The sequence below is a fragment of the Hyaena hyaena genome, unplaced genomic scaffold, assembly GCF_003009895.1.
Source record: "Hyaena hyaena isolate Hyena2069 unplaced genomic scaffold, ASM300989v1 scaffold_52, whole genome shotgun sequence".
In the NCBI taxonomy this organism is placed as follows: domain Eukaryota; kingdom Metazoa; phylum Chordata; class Mammalia; order Carnivora; family Hyaenidae; genus Hyaena; species Hyaena hyaena.
Genome location: NW_024080684.1, coordinates 1500054 through 1523365, shown reverse-complemented (window position 1 = coordinate 1523365; position 23312 = coordinate 1500054). Strand labels below are relative to the sequence as shown.

At 36.0% G+C, this 23312-nt stretch overlaps 1 protein-coding gene across 1 annotated transcript in view; it reads left to right on the top strand.

Moving 5' to 3' along the window:
• The window catches only part of GRM1 (glutamate metabotropic receptor 1), a 409262-nt gene that overhangs the window by 109474 nt on the left and 276476 nt on the right, over positions 1–23312 (top strand). Inside the window, exon 2 of the mRNA XM_039230915.1 lies at positions 10174–10423. Within this exon, the coding sequence (XP_039086846.1) occupies positions 10174–10423 (250 nt within the window). The remainder of the gene's footprint in view (positions 1–10173; positions 10424–23312) is intronic.

Genomic DNA, 23312 nt, shown 5'->3' with positions numbered 1-23312 from the left:
AAACATAAAATAGGGGAGGAATTGCTTTGTGTAAGTGTGGTAGAAAAAGTAAACTAGGGACAACCTGGAAACAAGGTGACCATGAATGGAGAGTGAAGCACTGTAGTTAAAAAAAAAAAAAATCACAAGATTGGATTTTATAAATAGGAACATGGAAATAAAGGAATCTAAAGCTCTTGGGTCAGTGCTAAAGCTTATGTCCAATTTTAGATTCTATAACTTGAGAGGAACATGGACGGAAAGTAAAAATAGATACCACTCTCTGAACTTTTTGTATGTTCTAGGAACTTTGTATTCATTAACACATATGATTTAATAATAGTGACATATAATATGACATATAATAATGAGATACCGATTCTCATCCCCATTTTACACACAAAAGGAAATCAAAGCTTAAAGAAAGCACTTTAAGACTCTCTGTCTCCTTATCCAGGATCCAGGATTCAAACCAGGTTGCTCTGCCTCCAAGATTCATCCTCTTATTCACTCACCTGTAACACGTACCTGAAAACTTGATGTTGCAAAAGGGCAAGATTACTGGAGTGCCTGGGTGGCTCAGTTGGTTAAGTGTTTGACTTCGGCTCAGGTCATGATCTCACGGTTTGTGGGTTTGAGCCCCATGTCGGGCTCTGTGCTCACAGCTCAGAGCCTGGAGCCTGCTTCATATTCTGTGTCTCCCTCTCTCTCTGCCCCTCCCTGACTCATGCTCTGTCTCTCAAGAATAAATAAACATAAAAATTTAGAAAAAAAAAAGGGGGCAAGATTACTTGGCCTCCATCCTATTAAGAGATGACAGTCACTCTGGTAAATTTCCTTCTTCCAACTGGATGCTATCACTATACCAACCCATAATGGGATTGTTGGTCAGACTGGGAAATTGCTGGTAAAAATGATTCCCTTTTCCTTTGAATGCTCTGTGTGGGGCAGTTCCCTCACTGACCTTGTATATAAATTCCCTTACTGCCCCCCAACGCAGCTGATAATTCACCGTCTTCTGATTGACCAGAGTGCTGACTTCAGGTATGAGAATGGAGGCAAGGGAGTCATAACATTTTTTAGGTATGAAGTGGGAGAACCAGACAAATTAAAAGGTTGTCGGGAAGGGTGGAAGTAACAGGGATTGTTTTTCTGGGAGAAGAAAAAACTGAATTGTGGCTTCCAGAAAGAATTCAAACAACAACAGCAACAAAATTCAAGCTAGCTGCTATCTTTCCTCACTGAAAATGAAGAGGGAATTAACTTAGATTTCATTGTAAGGAATTTACATCAAAATGAAGAATTTCCATGGGGCGCCTGGGTGGCTTAGTCGGTTAAGGTTAAGCGTCTGACTTTCGCTTAGGTCATGATCTCCCGGTTTGTGGGTTCGAGCCCTGCGTCGGGCTCTGTGCTGACTGCCAGCTCAGAGCCTGGAGCCTGTTTCAGAGTCTGTGACTCCCTCTCTCTCTGACCCTCCCCTGCTCACGCTGTTTCTCTCTCTCTCCTAGAAATAAATAAAACATTTAAAAAAACATGAAGAATTTCCTGATAGTGATAGTTGTTGAATATTGTAGTAGGTTTCTAGAAGGTGCTGTGAAAACAAATTTCTTCATAATTCTTTGAAAGATGGGTTATTATCTTATTTTCCCAAGGCGTCCCAGGAAGCAAAGTAGTAAGTTTTCAAGCTGTCAGACAGGGACTAGTTCACAAACCAAGGGATTTCATCATCTGGGAACCTGATACTACTTTGGAATACCAAAGAAGGTATGTAAGGTATATAAGCATGAAATAGAGCAGGGATTACAGAAGTCTAAAGCATGATACTGACGGATCTTTCAAAGCAAAAGCATTTTTTTCATTAAGGAAAGTGAAGAAATATCTATGTATTTTCCCTGTATGAATGTTTCTCCTCATATAACTAATGTATAAATATATAGGGATGAGCTGTGTTGACTGTATTTGTTTGGCCAGGATAATTTATGAAATGTAATAACAGGGTTTGAACTTGGTTCAATATGATGGCTGAAATGTTATTATAGTCACCAAATGGAGCTCAGATTGTTTCTTAAATAGGTCCTCAATTAATCTGAAGAGTAGAAGAAAAAAATAATCAATGTAAGGACTTGTCTTCATTGCCTACTTTTTGTCATAATGGAGGTTCATACAAGTCATTATGAAATCCAAGACAATTTTATTTTATAGCTGGCTTGCTCAATGAAACTTAGCTACCAAATCACTGCAAATCAATCTTTTATGAATGAATATTGATTTGGTTGGATAATCATATATAACTTTAAAATCTTATGTAGGGTTAGAAAATTCAGAGTTATAATGATTATTTTTTCTCTCCTGAGATTGTTTTTTCACCTTCATTTTCAGTACCTTTTAAAACTTTACTCTGTATGCACAATAATATCTAGTTCTGTTATATTTAAAATTTTAAATTACTGGGGCTTCTGGGTGGCTCAGTCAGTTGAGCATCTGACTTTGGCTCAGGTCATGATCTCACATTTCATGAGTTCAAGCCCCACATCCGGCTCTGTGCTGACAGCTCAGAGCCTAGAGCCTGCTTCCACTTCTGTATCTCCATTTCTCTCTCTCCCCTCCCCTGCTCACACACTGTCTCTCTTTTTCTCTCTCTCAAAAATAAATAAACATTAAGAAAATAAAGTTTTAAATTACTTTTCAAAAAATGGGAATTTCTTTGTAAACTCATGTTCTCTCTTATAAATCTCCCCCTTAAGTTCTTTTTTTTAAATTTTTCTAAATTTTTAAAAAATTTTTTAATGTTTTTATTTTTTTTTAATATTTTTATTTATTTTTAGGAGAGAGAGAGAGAGAGAGAGAGAGACAGCGTGAGCAGGGGGGGAGGGGTCAGAGAGAGAGGGAGTCACAGACCGAAATAGGCTCCAGGCTCTGAGCCGGCAGTCAGCACAGAGCCCGACGCGGGGCTCGAACCCACAAACCGCGAGATCATGACCTAAGCGAAAGTCGGACGCTTAACCGACTAAGCCACCCAGGCGCCCCTCCCCCTTAAGTTCTATTTAGAAGCTTAGTTTTATAGAAAATCTTGATTTACTCTGTAATTTATTTTGTCACATAAGATAGGAATTAAGATTTTTCCAACATATTTTATTATTATATTTTATGGGCTTTCTCAGATGCCACTCTTCCCTTTCTCCCTCACTCTCTAGGATTTAGGCAACATTATAACAGTGATAAAGTCTGTTATAAAATCTGTTACAACACAACAACATATAGCACATTTCCATGTTGCAGTCTTGTAGTGGTATGCCAGATGCTTCTAGGGATCCGTTATATAGAGTATAGTTCTATAAAGCATGAGCCTTCTGCTCCAGTGGGACTTCTCTACTCATTGCTTTAAAATATCTTTTTTGTGGATTCTCATTTGTTCCCATTCACCCTGAATGCCAGTCTCTTGCTTATATTTTTCAAAGTCCAGTTTCATTCCTACTTTTATAACAGGCATTTTCTGATCATCTCTATTTTCTTATTCTGAAATTTGGTATTATGGTATTTTTCATTTCCCATGTAGCATTTATAACTTATTATTGTTGCTGTATTTTATGTGGTTGTGTCATGCTCTCACCACTATATGTATAAGTTCATGTAGGAGGCAGTATGAAGTGATGGTGATAAGTAATAAGTTCTGAGTTAGATGTGAAATCCTGGATCCATCTCTGTATGACCTTGGGCAAGTTACTTAACATGTTAGAGCTTCTATGTCCTCTTCTGTAAAACTTTTTTTTTTTTTTTGTGGAGTTGTGATTAATTAACGAAACGCTAAGATGTGCTGCACAGTGACAGACACATAGTAAATATTCATCAAATTGAAGGAGCCAATGTCCAATATTTCTTGGCAACTCTTTAAGTGCAGAGCCCAGGAAGTTTTTCAGTTTGAGAGTTCAATAAACTGTTTGCTAATTGAATGAAAATTTGAAGCTCTATACCAAGTCTAAGTGTTTACACTTACATAGCCCTTTATTTCCTGAGAGTTTTATTTAGAGTCACTTCTTTATTCATTCACAGTTCCTTTTAGGATTGCACACAGAACTATCTAAATAAGTTCCTCAATGCCAGAGAAGGGCAAGAGGAGGCCTATGCAACAGAATGGAAGGGGGAGGGGAGGCAGAGGTGGGCTCAGTGCGGAGTATTTTGGTTTCAGTCTGGCACTGTTTGCTCATAACCTGGGAGAGAGGCAAAGAGGAACTGTTCACCAGTTTTCTTTCTCTCTGCAGAAAATCTATTTATATTTTAAGACAAAGAATAAAGGTACCCCCCAGTTTTAATGAGGTATAATTGACATGAAATTGTAGCTATTTAAGGTGTACTATGTAATGGTTTGATAGACATATACATTGTGAAATTATTGCCACAATCAAGTTAATTTACACAGGCAGCCATTACCTCACTTAGTTACATGTATGTGGGGTGGGGGTGGAGGGGGTAAGATCATTTAAGATCTATTCTCTTAGCAAATTTCAAGTATATAATATATATCATTAACTATATATTATTATGTATAATAATATATATCATCAACTATATAGTCAATATGCTGTGCATTCGACACCCACAGCTTACTCATTTTGTAACTGAATGTTTGTACCCTTTGACCAAAATCTTCTCATTTTTTCCACTCCTCAACCCCTGGTAATCACTATTCTACTCTCTGGCTCTATGGGTTTGACTCTTTCAGATTCCACACATAAATAAGATCCTGTAGTATTTGTTTTTCTATGTCTGGCTTATTTCACTTAGAATAATGTCCTCCACGTTCAGCCATGTTGTTGCAAATGGCAGGATTTCCTTTTATTGTTAGCTAATATTCCATTATATACTCGACCACATTTTCTGTATCCATTCATCCATTGATGGGAACTTAGGTTGTTTTCATATCTTGGCTATTGTGAATAATGCTGCCATGAACATAGAATGTTGGTATCTCCGTGAAATGCTGATTTTATTTCCTTTAAATATATATAGTAATGGGTTTGCTGGATCTTATGGTAGTTCTACTCAGAATTTTTTAAAGAACCTCATACTGTTTTCCTAATGGCTATACCAGTTTGTATCCCCACCAATAGTGTACAAAGTATCTCTTTTCTCCATATCCTTTCTAACAAGTGGCACATTCTTTAGGCAGGATTTCCTGATTCCTAACCGATAGCACCTCTATTAGATACTTATACTTGTCCATGTCATGTCATTAATTCTTTTGCTACTAAATGAAAGTAACATGATTTTGAACTATGTGTAGGCAATTTTTCCCATTTTTTGGTCTTTGTACCTAGTACTATTATCAATATAATGAGTACAATAGGGCTGTTGTTCTAAGAGTTGTTCTAAGAGAAGATAATGTTTATGAATTAAATTTTTAAAGTATAAACACTTATAAACATGCAAGGTATTATTGTTTTTCCTATGGTAGAACTCCTTTCATGGAAATTTATGTGTTACTTTGGAGACTTTTGGGCACTATGAGAAAAATGGGCAGTTTAAACATGGCCCAATGCATGATATTCAGCTATCAATTTCTATAATGAAGAATTGCTCTGTGAACAAGAAAATATGAATACAGTAAATGGGACAAATATTTTATGAAACCATTTGACCTACGCAGACATTTTTTTTGGACCATGAAAACATGCACATTTAATTGACTTTTGCTATTAAGTAAAAAGAGCAGTAACCTAGGAGTCACGTCATTCACAGATGCTCTAGTTCTAACACAACAAGCTTCATGCCTGTTGGTGAGCCATTGCCCCATTGTGGTTCAATTTCCTTGTCTGTAACCTGAGGGGTTTAGACAGAGTATATCTAAGACCTTTACTAGATTTAGAAAACAAAGATTTTGTTATTTGAATACATAGAACATTCTTGCTCAGTTAGTCTGCATTTATTTTAAGCAGGGAATAAAATAGTTTTCTGTAATTGAAATCCAAGGATGGCACTTTAGCAATGAAGTTACTGCCCTGTAACAACAAACTGATGATAGTGCTTTTTCTAAGAGAGTTGGCTAGTGGTATTTGTGTACCTGGTGTATTTACTATGGTAAACTGGCATTTGATATCCTTTCTCAAACTTTCTTCTGTAGACAAATGAGTGTTCACTTTTCAGCTAGTTTTCACCCCTATAATCAGTCAATGCCTCTTGTCTGAGCCATGATGTTTTTCCACAGTCCATGGAGCTGAGGATTTTGTGATGTTTTAATCCTTCCATTTGGGCTTCATTGGACTGGATTACAACAATATAGAAAACTCTAATTAGGTTTTATTATAGTGCCCATGAAACTTTTATAGATGTTGAACTTTAAGTCCTAAGTTCTTTGTGTTTGTTTTTTTTTTTTGGAGGAGTATCATTCTTTTAAAATTATTTTGACTTAACTATTAATAAATTTAACTATTTAACCATTAACTATTTAAGTATTAATGTATTTATTGTATCATGTATATATTAAATACTGATATTTACCTCAAAAATTTTTGAAAACTACTGCCAAGTTGTCTACCAAAAATTTGAATTGCTTTCACCAAAAGGAAATGTATTATTGTCTTGCCAACATTGAATATTATTAATTTTTGTAATTCTGGCAATCTGCTAGGTGAGAAAATACCTTGTTTTAGTGGCATGTCTTGATAATTAATGAGATCCAGTAATTTTTTTCATATGCTTATCATCCACTTTTGCTTATTTTGTTCAAGTTGCTTACTTCTAAACTTTGCTCCTTTTTGTATTGTGCTGTTAGAACAAATGAACATTTATGTTTATTTAGTGTCTAGAATTATTCTAAATATTAAGGATACGTCATTGGATAAGTCATAATGAGGTATTCCCACGGAGCTTATATTCTAGAGGGAAGAGAAAAATAAACAAGAAAAAGTATCAGATATATGTTCTAAGATAATATCAAGGGACATGAACAGGATTTACTGGGAGGTTTCCTTAAGGTAACTGATCAGAAAAGGTTTTTCATAAGGGATGATATTTATGTTGAGATAAGATGGAAACAGGTAATATAGAGGCATAAGTGGGTTTATGGTATTCCAAGGAGAGGGAGAAGGCTATTGGTCTAGAGAAGGTGGGAGAGGGCAAGTGAGCAGAGATGAGAGTGGAGAAGTAGAAAGGCTTAGTCCTTGTAAAGGCCTGGCAGTTTGGGGGAAGGAGGCAATCCAAGTATGTTGGAAAGCGATTGGAAGTTTTTGAAGAGGAGTGATATAATCTGATTTACACCTTAACTGATCACTCTGTTTGTCAGGTGTGGAATGAATCATTGGGAACAAGAGTAGATGCACGGAGACTAATCAGGGTATAGGATAGCTGTAGAGGCATGAACTGACAATTACTTGGAATAGAGAATGCTGTTAATGGCATGTCCAGATTCCGTGTAGCTGCCTTGTACCCCAACCTCCCAGCTACTTTGAAAGTAAGCGTTTATAAATCTCAGTTGATTCCTTCCTGAGAGGCTACCTGTGGCCCACCTCCCATCTTATGGACCTTAGCCAATGACTGACTGTCAAAGGGGTCCTCTTGCCTAAAGGTGGGGCTAACTTTGTGCTATAGTTTTTGCTGTAGCACTTCCTTGTGGATCATACTGAAGCTAATCAGTGGCTAGATGACATTCCTGCTTACGATTCCTGACCTGTCTACTGATTCTCTAGCTCTTCTTCTTAATAAGTAAGTTGAACAAGAATCTTTATCTCAGCTCTGTTTTCAGGGAACCTGACCTAAGACACTTGGTTTAGGATGACTGAGGTTAAAATGGAGGATACTAGCTTAGAAATGTTTTAGAGACACAATCTGTGGAATGGATCTGGAACATTAGAAAAAAGGCTAGAAATCAAAAGAGTTCCTAAACTTTGTTATTGAGTAGTGTGGTGGGCAATGGCATTATTTACTAGCAGCAGATGCCTGGAAAGAGCAGGTTTGCAAGGTGGAGAGGGAAAACATTCTGTTTCAAATAAGTTTGTGATGTCTGTAAGTGGATGTATCAGGGTGCAACTGAGTATGTTAATCTTGCTCCAAAGGGCAGTCTGGTCTGCAGACTTACGTTTGGGATTCAACCATAATATTCAAATGGTGTTTGAAGGAATGTGACTGAATGCGATCAGGTCATGGCATGGCAATATTCTAGGTTGAGCAGAGGAGGAAAATCTAGCAACATACATCAAGGAGTAGTCAGTAAATGGTGAGTAAATCATGAAAGAATGCGTTACAGAGACTGATACTGAGAGGATGTCAGGGTGGGTGTGGCCAGCTGTTGAATGCAGTTGAGTAGTTAATAAAGATGAAGACAGAGAACAGATCATAACATAGGCAACAGGGAAATTTTTGGTGACTTAAAAAGGAGAAGATTCTGAGGGTATGGGAAGAGTGGTAAAGGAGAGAATGGCAGATGGTGAACCAAACACAGAGCTAGGCTGTGACTAGGAGTGGCAAATGAGGTAGTAACTCAAGTGGGAAAAAGGGTCCAAATATTTTTATTTTTTAATTTTTATTGACACCAGTAGAAGGAAATAATTGATTTTTACCAAAGAGAGGGGACAATTGCAGGATAAAGTTCTTGAATAGACATAAAGCAATGAGACCTAGTGTTTATGAGTAAGAGTTGGCTCTCTCCTAAGATGGAAACACTTCAAATTTGCAGCTGGAGAAACGCCAGAGAAATGAGTGCCAACAAAGAAAACTTTGTAGATGTTGTGGTGTGTGGCTGAGTTAGTTTTTGTCTGGTTGTTTCTGTGTTCTTACTGAAATATGAAATTAAGATTCCAGCTGAGATGAGGGTTGGAGGTGGGGTCAATAGCTTGGAGATTTAAAGAGGAAAGAGTAAGGATGAAATAATCATGTTAGGGACTAGGGGATTTTATTTATGGAAGATATGTTGTATGATTTCCTTGCAATATTGAATGCCCCTTTTCATATGATTGCTTATGAAGTTTTAGTAAGACCAATCATCAAGACTGGGTTTTTCCAGGCATACTTAGGTCCTCAAGTGTAGACATAGAATAGGTGAATGGTTTGGTTTAACTAGAATTGAAGTTTGTCAGGAAGACACAGGGAGTTAAAGAATTTGTAAGGGAGTAATTATGAGGATAGGCTATAAGATATGAGCCCTTGGGCTAAGAGGCAAATGAAAGGGAGGATGGAAAGAAAGATCGGGAAGTGAATGGATTTGAGGTTTCCATAGGGTTGAAGAAATGTTGGAGTAGGGGTAGCAGAATGTATGCGCTTGAAAGATAAGGGGAAATAAACAGAGACTGGGATGTTTGACATCTACATTCAGAGATATTGGAAACATTTGTGACAACAAGGTCTAAAGTGTGACCATGGAGGTGTGTGGGGGGGGGAGTTATAGGAAATATCACTGGACAGAGGGGGTTGAGAAACTTGGGGGATGTGGTATTGGATCATCTGCAGAGGTGTCAAAAACTCCAAACTTGGGGAAACGGGTAGAGGTATAGAGGACACTAAGATGGGGGCTAGAGTCAGCAGTGAAATAGAGAAATGGAAAACTGGTATAATGTGATATTTGTTTTTATTTCACTGATTTCTATAAGTTCTTAAAGTACGCTTTATTTTAGAATTATAGTTAAATAAGGCCAAATCTCCCATTATCCTATCACTTCATCAGAGGATCATGGATTTTGACTAAACCATGCATCTAGTTCTTGTCTACTTATTCTGGCTTGGCCAAGTGTTCCATTTGTTTTGCTTACTCTTCATGAAAGTGCTGTAGGGTTTGCTATCATCATGAGTGTCTGCCTCTTAACTAACTGGAAGCCAGAGAAGTGAGCCTTCAAATAAACAGGACTTCTCATTGTATTGATTGACCTCTTACCTCAATATGGTGATCTTTCCCACATTGCTAAAATCTGTGACAACCACTACTAATTGCTGCTGTAAAATAGGGCAGTAGTCCTTTATTTCTCAAAACTTGTTTCACTGGGGATGCCCTGGTTAGATAGTTTCTCATTATTTTCACAGGGTTGATTATTTGATTACAATTGATTACTCTCTTGAATCCATCCAAATCTTCCTTCAGTTCCAGTTATATTTACAAATTATTTGGCAAGTCTGTCCTCTCCATTCCTTGCAACTAATGAGTCTTTATTCAAGCTTGTTAGTGCTGCACTGCCAGGTTGTCTTGAACATCTGCTGATTGTTTCTGGACAGGGAATTATGGGGAGAGCGGAATGGATGCTTTCAAAGAGCTGGCTGCCCAGGAAGGCCTCTGCATCGCCCACTCAGACAAAATCTACAGCAATGCTGGGGAAAAGAGCTTTGACAGACTCCTGCGCAAGCTTCGGGAGAGGCTTCCCAAAGCCAGAGTGGTCGTCTGCTTCTGCGAAGGCATGACTGTCCGAGGCCTCCTGAGTGCCATGCGGCGCCTTGGCGTTGTGGGAGAGTTCTCCCTCATTGGAAGGTAAACCTCAATCTCTGTCACTCTTTCTTACACACACATGCACGCTCACATACACACACATGCACATTTTGGCTCACATATACTTGCTGTCACAAATCTGGACATCTGACTCCAAAGAGGGTCTGCTGGGCTGAACCTTAGCTCTAGATCTCATTGTCATGTTCCTGCTAGACAAGAGCAGGGCAGTCAATGACATGACGATGAAACTACTTCAGAAAAAGGTGGGAAGTTGTTGCCAGAATGTTTTTTATTCTAGAAAACCATTCTTTTTAGTTGCTTCTGGCCCTTCCCACCCCCCAGCCCCTTAAAGCGCACCCATGTTTATGCCTTCAAAAAGCATAGAAGTCTTAATGAGGTGTTTGTGGAGGAGGGGTAGCAGTGAAGTATATATTAAGATAGGGAACATGAATGGCTGGCCAAATGCAGCTGAACCGTGGAAGCTGACAATGTGTTCTTTTACATGGATGGGGTGGCTGAGCGATGCTTTCAGCACGTGACTCCTGAAAAAGCAGGTGGTGGCTTCCAAAACCTATGCTCTTCTTTCTAGATCATATGTACTTTTGTGGGAATAGATTTTCAGTATCACTGTGTTTTTCACACAGTTTTGACATAACAGGTATCTTGTTTAATTTGCCTATTAATAATATTGTGCAAAGGAACTGCTTAATTTTTCTGAGGAACCTACTGAGTTTACTTAATGGAAAGCCTCCACTGATCCCTGACTCTGTCACACTCATCTTCCAGATTCCTTTTCTCCTTGTATCTCCACTACTGGCTAGAATACAACATATATCTCACCTATTGAAATACCTCAACCGCTAATCCTCTTCTCTAGGACACTGAGTAGTAATGGTGTGGACATCCTCACCACGTGCATGGAGTCCCTCTGTCCTTGAAGTGATAATGTCTGTAATAGTAATAATACTAATCTCAGTATCATCTGGACCTAGAGGTACTAGAGACTTTTGAAAAGAAGGTAGGCTAGAAATACAAATAAATAAATAAACAAACAAATACTCTCTTTTGGGGATAAACAGAATTCAGGTCAAAAAGTAATTCAAAATTAAGAAAAAATTATTAAATTTGAGTAAAATTGGCATACTGCCACAAATGTCATTTTGGCTTCTTCAACATGATGCAGTTGTGTGAAGCCATTTAAAGCAAGTCTTAAAAAAGTATTTAAAAAAAGGAATATTATTTCCTTCATGAGTGAAAGGGACGTAAGCAGCATTGTTGTGTTCTACAAAATAAGGTTGGTAATATATGTATGAGGACCTACAGATATTGTTTTTATTGATTTTGTAAAATGACTGCTTTTATGAAGGGCACTTGTCTTAAAAATATTCTCATGTTTGCCATTTCCAAAAGAAGAGTTGTCTGTTTTTTCAAAATTCATTCTCTTAAATATCCATGAAGAGGCTGTCTTCCTGGATTCTGGGTACTTTAAACAGATGTGGCAAATATGTGAGCTTTGGGGTATACAGACTGCCTAACTGTGAAATATAATTATATAAAATATTGCAGTGAGTAACTAGAATGTAAAGAACTCATCCCATCATCATTATTTTTTTAATGTTTATTTAATTTTGAGGGAGGGAGAGAGAGAGAGAGAGACAGAGAGAGAGAGAGAGAGAGAGAATGCACAAGTTGGGAAGGGGCAGAGAGAGACACACACACAGAATCTGAAGCAGGCTCCAGGCTCTGAGCTGTCAGCACAGAGCCCAATGTGTAGCTTAAACCCACGAACTGCGAGGTCATGACCTGAGCCAAAGTTGGAAGCTTAACTGACTGAGCCAACCAGGGGCCCCTTTCATCACTATTTTAAAGCAGAACAAAGATGGCAATATAACTTACCTCTCTGGCTTTTGCTAATAATATAGCTGAGTTCAGACAAGTATTTCTGAGTCTCTTACATGGTTGCTTGTGAAAAAGTCAGTTACATGATACATCTACCTCTTATATTCCTCTCTCTGTCTGCCTTACCTCTGCTGGGTCCTAATGACAGATCATAGGGAATTGTCATGACAGTGAACACCTGAGCTTCTGAAGATGCTGTTCCCTGTACCAGTGGTTATTGACAATGATGCATGGGGTCCCTGAGATGCCAAAGCCTGCCACACTTGGTGTTTCTCTGCCTTTCTGGGTTATATTCTATGGGCATCTATCAGAGTGGTATTGGCCGTTACTCTCATATCTTAGAGAATTTGGGGGGAAATGGCCTTTTAAATTCTTAGTTCACAGTTCTCTCCCTTCCCTGGAAGAGATATGAATTCATATATGAGTCCATAGGGAGCTGAACAGGGAACCAAGCCAAGTAGTAACACTACATTATAACTAGAATTAGCTTTCCCTTCAGATGTTTGATTCTTCCACTTCCTGAGAAATGCATTCTATCTCCTTCTCTTCTGTCTCTCCTGCTGATGGACATTTGGTGGGCTTGGTTCTCTTATTTGTGCAGGCATACCCAGAAGGGTTACAGTTTAACATAAGGCTGCAACTTCTGGCTACATTTGCAGTGCTGTTAAACATATCTCCCTTCTACTTAGAGACTGTTTCATTTACTAAATGATAAACTCCTTTGAGTTCAGGAGCCATTGTTCAGTATTTTTCATAGCACATAGTATATGATTCTGGCTGAGTCCAGATTTACAAGAGCACATTGTACAGATGGTGATGGACCTCTTTTCATAGAGGTGAAGATGAGTAAGTCATTGTTTAGACTGTAGCAAGAGGCATTTAGTTAAAAACATTAGAACTTCCTCAATGAAGATTTATATTCTCTTGCGTTCATGAGTCCTCTTTTCTCTCACACTTCACATCTAACATAAAAGGAAATGTTGTTGTGCTACCATCCAAGCATATCCAGACTTTGACAACTTATTGCCATTCTCTTTGCTGCAATCCCAGTCCAAGGCACTGTCATCCCTCAGCTGGATTATGGTGATAACCGCCTAATTGATCCCTGCCCTTCCCCATCATCTGTTCTTAAGGCAAAGTGATCTTTTGAAAACTTAAGTCAGGTAAGGTCTCTCTTTCTGTGCTCAAAACCTCAAAATGGCTTCCCATTTTTCTCATAAGGAAGTCTTATGATGGCCTCAAAATTCCACATTCTGTCGTTGAAACAAAGTTTTTCATAATGGCATAATAAACTATAATGACAGAAATAGAATTTTCTAAATAGGAAGTTCTCAAAGATAACAAAAGCATTTTATATTTAATGAATACAGGATAATGGAAAAACAAAACAAAAAGAAATATGGGCTAAGATTTCTAGCCCTGACACAAAGTAATCATGTGATCTTGTTTAAGTCATTTTTTTGTCTCTATTTTTTTTCTACAAACAACTTATATTAAGATCGTGTGACAAAACTATGATCAATAGGAATTTATTTGTACATTCATTTTTCCTAAAGTTTTTCATGAATTTAGATTAATCAGTTTACATTTTCTTACCTGTCACCTTTGTTAAAACCAGGAGAATTTGTTGAATACAGCTGGTCAGTATTAGTGTCTTAATGTGGTCATGGAATGCAGCCAGCAGACCCACAGGATAATCAAACCTTTGGTTTTGGACACATTGGCAGAATATTTCACCAAATAAATTAACTAACCACAAGTTAATCAATATGCAGAAGAAACGTTCCATATTGGCTCTATGAAATTGCCTCTTTTCAGATGGTTTTCGGAATTGTGCTCACCATATCTGTAATTATAATTGTAATGATGATGGTGATGATGATAATCACATTTGTTTAGGACCTACTATGCACCAGGCACCGTTCTAAGCATTTTGCATACGTTAACTCATTTAATTATCATAATGCTATAATAAGAAATGTACTAGTATTATTCCCATTCTGATGTATAAAGAAGTAAAAAAGTTGTCAAAAAGTACTGTAAATCCAGAGCCAGGATTTGAACCTCAGCAGTTTGACTTCAGAATTCATGCTCTTAATCACTTAAATTATACTGTGTCAAGCTGTGATTGTTTTGTTTAAGAGATATTAGCATTAACCTTACTTTCCTTTTAGTTTGCTCTCTCTTCTCAAAATTTATTTTATTGTTTAAATTCACCTTCATGGAAAATCAACTGAAGTATCTCTCTAAGAAAATTTTCCATTTCTAATTATTTTCTATTTCTTTTAATTCTTTTCCTCTCCCAGTATTAAAGGTTTTATATGATAATTAGATAAAGGGGCTATTCTTTTCAAGCTCATTATTTTTTTATCATAACATGAGACTCCACAGTCTAATTCTCTTTGCACACAGTCTGTATCTATGGAACTATACTTACATGGAAGCCAATTTGGGATAAGTGGGCGATATTTCTCTGAAATCTTAAGTTATAATTATTAAAACTATAATTGTTAACTGACTGGTTTGTTCTAATTTCTATTTTTTGTTCCTTTATTTGAAGAAAGTGAAAGTGAGCATGGTTCATGTGTATGAACACATAATAAGAATTACCATTTACTGAGTGTTTGGTATGTACTAGACTATTAAGATTTAATATCTCTGGTCTTCACAACAACCCTGAAAGGGTGATTTGAAAGGTAGAGAAGTTAAACAACTAAACCAAATTCCTGAATTTAATAAGTGGTGAAGACAAGATTCAAACTTACTACTATACCATAAATCATATAGAGACATAAATATCAAATTATAACCTTCTCAAAGTTGAACAGGTCTTATATGCTTGTTAATTTTCCCATCAAGCCTAACACAGTGTTTTGATGCAGTAAAAACTGAACTGTGTCAGAAATCTTGGGGAGTCAGAGAGAAAGCAAGTGGTTTCATTGTGTGGCCCTTGATTATCCTTTCATATTCCAGGATCAGTATGTTTTACCTAACATGGTAAGGTTGATATTCTTCAGTCAGCCTCAACTTCTAGAATTCATCTGTAAAATTACAGCTCATTTTTGCTTGCCTCTTAGATTGTATTATTCTTTAAAATTAAAAAAAATTATTTATTTTTGAGAGAGAGAGAAGGAGACAGAGTGTGCATGGGGGAAGAACAGAAAGGAAGACACAGAATTCGAAGTAGGCTCCAGGTTCTGAGCTGTCAGCACAGAGCCTGATGCGGGGCTCAAACCCATGCACCAAGAGTTCATGGCCTGATCTGAAGTCATATGCTTAACCAACTGAGCCACCCAAGCACCCCATTAAGTTGTATTTTCTAATTACAAAATGCCTACTTGCCTGTTAAACTATAGCTGAGTGTTAGTGATAGATGTCTTGTGGGGACCTAAAGACACACTCTTCTCAGAGGGTGAGTGAGAGCTTTCTGGCTGTATGTATGTATGTATGTATGTATGTATGTGTGTGTTTGAATGTATATATGTATATATGTATGACAAGTGTTGACATTATCCATCCTGTTTTACTTACCTTGGGAAGCCTTTATAGTAGGTTTACATTCTGTCTTGTTAGGAGCCTCTGATTAAATATATGACTAAATATATTGGGTAGCCATATTTAATCATATATTTTCTAGCCCCTTTTATTGGATTATAACCTCATCTTCTAATTTACCCACTATAGAAAAGAAATATCCAATAAAGATAATGAAGTCAATAACCTTTCATTTTGCCCCCTCTCCCTACTATATCCTGGTCAATCAAACTGTAAGTATAGAATCCTTACATTTCAAATGCTTATTCCTTATTGCTGGGTATTGTTTTATCTATCATCTCTCCCAACTCTGATCTTCTAACCCACTAGACCTACTTTCCAATATTTGTCACTGCAGAGAAATTCCTTCTAAAACTTGATCCATGAAAACACTGATACTATGATTTTTTATTTGAAACTACAACAAACAACATTAAGCACATACTGAAAAAAAAAAGGCTGGAAAGGAGCAATTGCTTTATCTGGAAAGATGGCTATTGTTTCATTTTAAAACAAAGGAAATAACTTTTTCTTTTCTTTTGTTTTTTACACGGTAATGTTTTTGTCATTTTCTTCCAGAACCTAAACACATATTTGGAAAAGTAACATTTATACCCTTGAAACAAGATGATATACCATGGTGTTATGTTTCACACACTTTTTTTTTTTTTTAATGAGAAAAGAGTTATTTTAGATCCTATCTTTCCATTATGGAAAAAAATGGGGAAAATATCTAAAGTTTTCAGCATTCAGACAAAATTGCAAAGGTTATATATTATAAAGTAAATGTGGACTTTCAGTGAAACTTGACCTCCACCAAGATGGTATAATCAAGAGTCTGGCAAAGCTGATGAGCATTTTCTGATGTGTGATGGTCCTGACTTATAGAAATGTAGCCTGGCCTTCTGTAAGTTCCCAAAGGCAGAAAATGATTGCTAACCAGCTGACAGGCGATCCCTTTCTTAAAACATTCCTCCTCCACAGGAAGATTAATGAGAGCTTTACGGAAGATTACACTGTTAGAAAAAGACTGTGAGAAATGTATTCTAGGGAGGGAGAGGGGATTTAGTCTAGAGGACTCTGGAGAATAAACATTCTTTGTAGGAGGATATTGACAAGTGTTGTGAGCATAGATCTCAGCCACCGAAATGCTCAGAATTTTCACAATAATTGGGTGGTTGACTTGCAATATGATTAACCTTTCCGTTACACCATTACAAATTTCCACATTTCAGATAATGGACTTTTCTAAAAGAAGACTGAAAGACTAATATTTTGGTCTCTACTTGCTTTTAGGGCACTAGAAACACTGAAAGGTTTTGGGGTGCCCTCTGTATCTCTAAGGCACTGGCTCAATTTGGATGAAAAAGAAGTCATTATAATTTAGTCAAGTTTGTGTTTGAGGCTGATCAAAGACAACAGTGATTTTATATTAATACATTTTTGTAGGTCCTGTGCATTTCTTTCCAACCTAGCCGCACAACAGAAGCAATATGGGCACTTAAAAATGCACATTACTGGATCCCACCACAAACCAACAATACAATTTATTGATGAGGGACTTTGGATCCTCTTGTTTTAAAGACTGAAAATGAGTTATGTTTCAGAACTACTACCATACCAGTGTAGACGCCTACATCTACACTGTGACTCTGGTGGTGTGCACTATAAATGAGTTTTCTCAGGACATATTTGAAAGAGAAAATGGAACAAAAGTTTTAACTTTTTCACCTGTTATTTTGACATTTAGCTCTGTTTTTTTTTTAAATTTTTTAAATTTATTTGGCTTTAGATTTTCTTTCAAAAGTAAAGATACATCAGGAGAGTAGTAAATAACAATAATAATGACAATAACAGTGGTGGTAATAGTAATAAACACTATTTGCAGCTCTGTTTCTTTCCTATATTTCCTGCCCAAATTGGCCCATTGACCTGCCCTGTAAAAAAGCAGAGTCATGTCCTAGTTTTCTGACCAATCAAGACGCAAAGTAGGAAACATTTAAACAAGTGGCAGATTATTCCAGTCATCTCAAGTCTAGCATTGCCCAGGACGGAGTAATGAACTACCATTTCTTGCTAATTGTGGAGTTGGGGGCCGATGACTTAGTTGCTTGTCAGCTGCTTGTCTGGCTATATCATAAACCATAAAACCATCCGTTCCTGGGCTCCCTCCCTTCAATTCTAATTCAATATGCCTGGGGATAGATTAAGGAGTATGTATATTTCAAATGAGCCTTATTGAAATTCCCAATTTTAAGTGGTTTTTGTGTGTGTGTGTGATGATTCTGGTAACTCCATATATGACTGTAAGCATCATCATGATATAGAATATTAATTTATTCTTATTAATTAATTTATTAATCATGATAGAGAGTATTTCCATCACAGGAAAATGTTCCCTAATGTCCTTTGGCAAGCATTCCTCTCCATCTTCTGTACACAGGCAACTGCTGATCTACTTTCTATCATTAAACTTTTGCCTTTTCTAGAATTTTGTATAGAGGAAATTATATAGAATGTAGTCTTTTATGTCTGACTTATTTTAATTGGCAAAATGCTTTTGCGATACACCCATGCAATCGTACATGCATGTAGCTTCTTTATTGCTGAGTAATATTAATATTCCATGGCATGGATGTGCTTCAGTTTGCTTATCCATTCTCCTACTGAGGAACATTTGGATCATTTCCAGTTTTGACTATAATGCATAATGCAGCTATGAACATTCATGTATACATCTTTGTGTGGACATATCTATTTAATTCTCTTAAAGAAATATCAAGGGGGAAATTATGGGTCACATGATAAGTCTATATTTAACTTTGTAAGTTGCTTTAGAAGAAACTGCCCAATTGTTTTCTAAAGTGGTTGTACAGTTTTGCAGTTCCCCCAGTGGTGTATGAGAGTTCTAATTCCTTTACATCTTCACCAAAATAGCATTGTCAGTCTTCACTTTTAGCTATTCTGGTGGGTGTGCAGTGGCATCTCTTTGTGGTTTTAATTTGCATTTTCATAATGACTAATGATGCTGAACATTTTTACGTGCTTATTTGCAATTTTAATATCTCTTTTGGTGAAATCTTTTGTAGACATATATGTCCATTTTGTCATCAGGTTGTTTGTCTTATTGTGAAGTTGAAAAAGTTCTTTATAATTTCTGGACCCAAATCATTTATAATAGCATATATTTTTGCTAAGTATGTGTCTGAGAATTTAATTTTGTTAACAGTATCTTTGGAAGATAGAATGTTTTAAATTTTGAAAGTCCAGTTATCAATTTCTTCTTTTATGATTTATGTTCATTTGATCATTTTTTATCATACTTAGCTTTACCTACTCCAAGGTCACAAACACTTTTGTAGAAGTTTTGTAAAGTTTTTTTCCATATTTGGATATATGATTAAATTATATGTTTGGAGCTAATTTTCATGTATGTTGTGAGATAAGGGTGAGTGGTTTTCTCCTTAACTAAAAATATCCAGTTGTTCCAGAACTGTTCTGTTGAAAGGACTATCGTTTTACCATTAAAATAGCCTGTTATTCAGAGAAAGACAAATACCATATGTTTCCACGTATAGGTGGATTAGAAGGAAATTAACGGAGGACCATGGGAGAGGAGAAGGGGAAAAATAGTTGGGGAGAGGGAGGGAGGCAAACCATGAGAGACTCTTGAATGCTGAGAACAAACTGAGGGCTGATGGAGGTGGGGGAGAGGGGAATGTGGTGATGGGCATGGAGGAGGGCACTTGTTGGGATGAGCACTGGGTGTTATATGGAAACCAACTTGACAATAAACTATTTAACAAAAAAATTTTTAAAAAATAGCCTGATATTTGTTGAAAATAAATGAGTATATATGCATGTGTATCAATTAAATAGTTTTAGCACTCCAATTTATCTTGATATTTGACTCACTAGCTATGATTGTTTATTATTTTATGAATAGTTGATCTAGGGTTTACAATATATTTCATTAAGTTATTAATGTCCATATTCTAAAAATATTATACCACATTACATATGGTATAAGAAGTTTAGAGCAATATATTTCTAATCCTCTCTCTTGATGTGTATTCTATTGTTATATATTTTACTTCTAATTCTATTATAAAGTGTAAAAACATTATTATTTTTGCTTAAATAGTCAATTTTCTGTTCAAGAAATTAAAAATCAGTAAAACTACATTCTATAATTACCTGTATAATTACTTTTCATTCTTTTATGTAGATCCGTATTTTCTTCTGGATTATTTTCCTCTTCTCTGAAGAATTTTGTTTAACACTACTTATGAGGCTGGTCTGCTGAATAAATTCTCTTCACTTTTTTTTGTTAATAATGTTTTTATTTTACCTTAATTAAAATAAAACATTTACCTGGTATAGAATGCTAGTTTTATAGTTCCTGTTTTTTACTCCCAATACTTTAGAGTTATTGATCAATTATGTTTTTGACCTGCATAGCTTCTGATGAAAAATATGCTATGATTCTGTGTTTCTTGAATGTGTATTTTTAATCTCTGACTGGTTTAAGTGTGTCTTTTTATCACTAGTTTTCAGCAATTTGATTATAAACCTTGATGTGGTTTTCTTTTTATTTATTTGACTTGAAGTTTATTAAATTTCTTACATATATGGGTTAATAGTTTTTTCAAAACTAATTTGGAAAATAATTGCCTATTATTTCCTCAAATATTATTTTCTTGTTTATTTATTTTAAGAGAGAGTGAATAAATGTGATCAGGGGAGGGACAGAAAAAGAGGGAGAGAGAGAGAATCCCAAGCAGGCTCTGTGCTGTCAGTGCAGAGCCTGATGTGAAGCTCGATCCTACAAACCATGAGATCATGACCTGAGCTGAAATCAAGAGTTGGATGCTTAACGACTGAGTCACCCAAGCACCCCTATTTCCTCAAATATTATTTCTGTCCTTATCATTCTTTTCCTTCGTTGGCTCCACTTATATATATATTTGGTTGCTTGATATTTTTGTACAGGGAGATAATATGTCTAGGTTGTTGTTTTTTTTCTCACTTTTCTTTCTTTGCTTCATATTCTAGTTTCTATTGCTCTGACTGTGAATACAATATGTGGGGTTTTTTTTTTTGCAGTGTTTAATCTGTTCTTAATCCCATCATGTGCATTTTTTATTTCAGATATTGTGCTTCTCATCTTCTAGTCATTTCATTATAATTAAGAACAGTTTTTATGTTTCATTCCTTTTACATTTAATAACGCTTGTTTTATTGTCTATCATATGCCGTGCCTTGGAGAATATTCCAAGTGCACTTAAGATGAATTTGTGTTTTATTGTTGTTGGGCCGAGGGTTCCATAGACTCCTGTTAGTTGTAGTTTTTTCATCTTGTTGTTAAAGTCTTCTACATCCTGTTGATATTCGATCTATCTATTATTATTATTGAATTGTCTTTTTCTCCTTTAACTTAGCTTTTGTTTCATGTATTCTGAGTTTCTCTTGCTAGGTGTATATATGTTTGTAATAGCTATCTCTTTCTGATAGATTGTCCTTTTATCATTAGAAAATATTCCTCTTTATATCAAGTGACTTACTGTTTTAAAGCTTACTTTTATTCCTGATACGAGTATAGCTACTTCAGCCTCTTAATGATTGCTGTTTATATTATATCTCTTTTTCCATCCTTCACTTTCAACATATTTGTATTGTATATAAAATATTTCCTTAGACAACATGTAGTTAGATCTAACTTTTTTATGTCTACATTTACAATCTCTAACTTTTTATTGTATTGTTTAATCTTTTCACACATAATGCAATTATTGATAGAGTTACAGCTACCAATTTACATTTTGTTTCCTAGTGTTTCATGTCTTTTTGTTCTATTGCTCTTTTAATCATTTTCAGTTTATTTTTTAAATATTATTTTTCTAGTGCTTGGTCAAGGGCTTGCTGTTTAAATCTTATGAATCCACTTCAAGTTTATGCTAACCTAACTTCAGTGAGATATACAAATGTTACTCTTATGGGGCTCTCTTTCCTTTTTCTTCTTTTTGTACTATTATTACACATTACATTTACATATATTAGAAACTCAGCAATGCATTGTAACAATTGTTGCTTTAGAAGTTATGCCTATTAAAGAAGCTGACAAGAGAAAAGTGAGTATATTCAAAGGGATTTTTATGTTTGCCATCTGATTTACCAGTTTTTAATTCTCTACATTTTTTCCCCCTGTGGATGCAAGTTGCCATCTGGTGTCGTTGATATACCAGATACAACTTTGTTCTTACCTGCCACCTTTGTGCTGTGGTCAAACATATTACACTTCCTTGTGTTATTAGTCCCCAAATAAATTATATGTGTATTGTTTTATACAGTTGCTTTTTAAACCACTGAAGTGTAGAAAGAAGAGATATATATTTATACTGTTTTATAAAATAATTACTTAACTACCTTTACTTGTGCAGTGTGTGTGTGTGTGTGTGTGTGTGTGTGTGTGTGTTTGAATTTCCACCTTGGGTAACTTGCTTTAAGTCTAAAGAACTACCTTTAATATTTATTTTATTTATTTTTTGGGGGGTAGGTCTGCTAGAAATGAACTTATTCAGTGTTTATCTGGGAATGTCTTTATTTCACTTTCATTTTTGCCAGATATGATTCTTGGTCAACAGCTTATTATTTCAGTACTCTGAATATGTCACCCAACTGCCTTTGGGCTACCATTATTCCTCATATGAGCTTACTCTTTGTTCTGATCAAAGGAGGTAAAAGAGTCGGGAAGGGGGGTGTTCTTGGATGAAGATTCTTCCTATTGGAAAGTCCTTTCCTCTTAGCAACCTTACTATCCCATTTCTCTCATATACTTTGGATGGAGAGTAAAATAATCAAGGACTATTGCTCTAAATATTCTAGAGAGTAAAAATCAATAACCTCTTCTCATTTAAATTCTCATTCCAGAGTTAAGCTATATACTGTGAAAGATGGACAATTACACAAAAGAAATTTACACTTTTTTCCCCTGAAATACTTACCCAGAGTCCTAGTTGTAGTTACAGTCAGTGTTTGATGTGTTCTCATATCTTGGAGAATTTGGATTTTTGCTTTTAATCTGATATCCTTTAAAGATGAGAATGGTTTCTACATGTTTTTAAAATAACACTGAAGACTTAAAAAAGCATGCTTTGAACATTCATTTTCACACTTTTTTTTCCATAAAAGTAATTTTCTTCCTGTACAGGTGTATTCCCTAGGAATTACCGTAGACAGTTTTTCAAAATGTAGGATGCAGCTTCAGGGATTGATGGAGCCACTACATAATAACTAGAAAGTATGACCTAAAGGGCTTCTGGGTTTGGCCTTCCTCCCTAATGAGGAGATAAACAGGTATATATTTTACTTCTTTGGTCGCAAAATGTAGCATATTGTATAGTTATTAAAATTCACTCTAGTCAATTCCTTTAAGGATTGCAAACTTAGCTAAAACCTGAAGGGAGCTGGAATGGCAAAACTTGTCTCAGTAACAAAG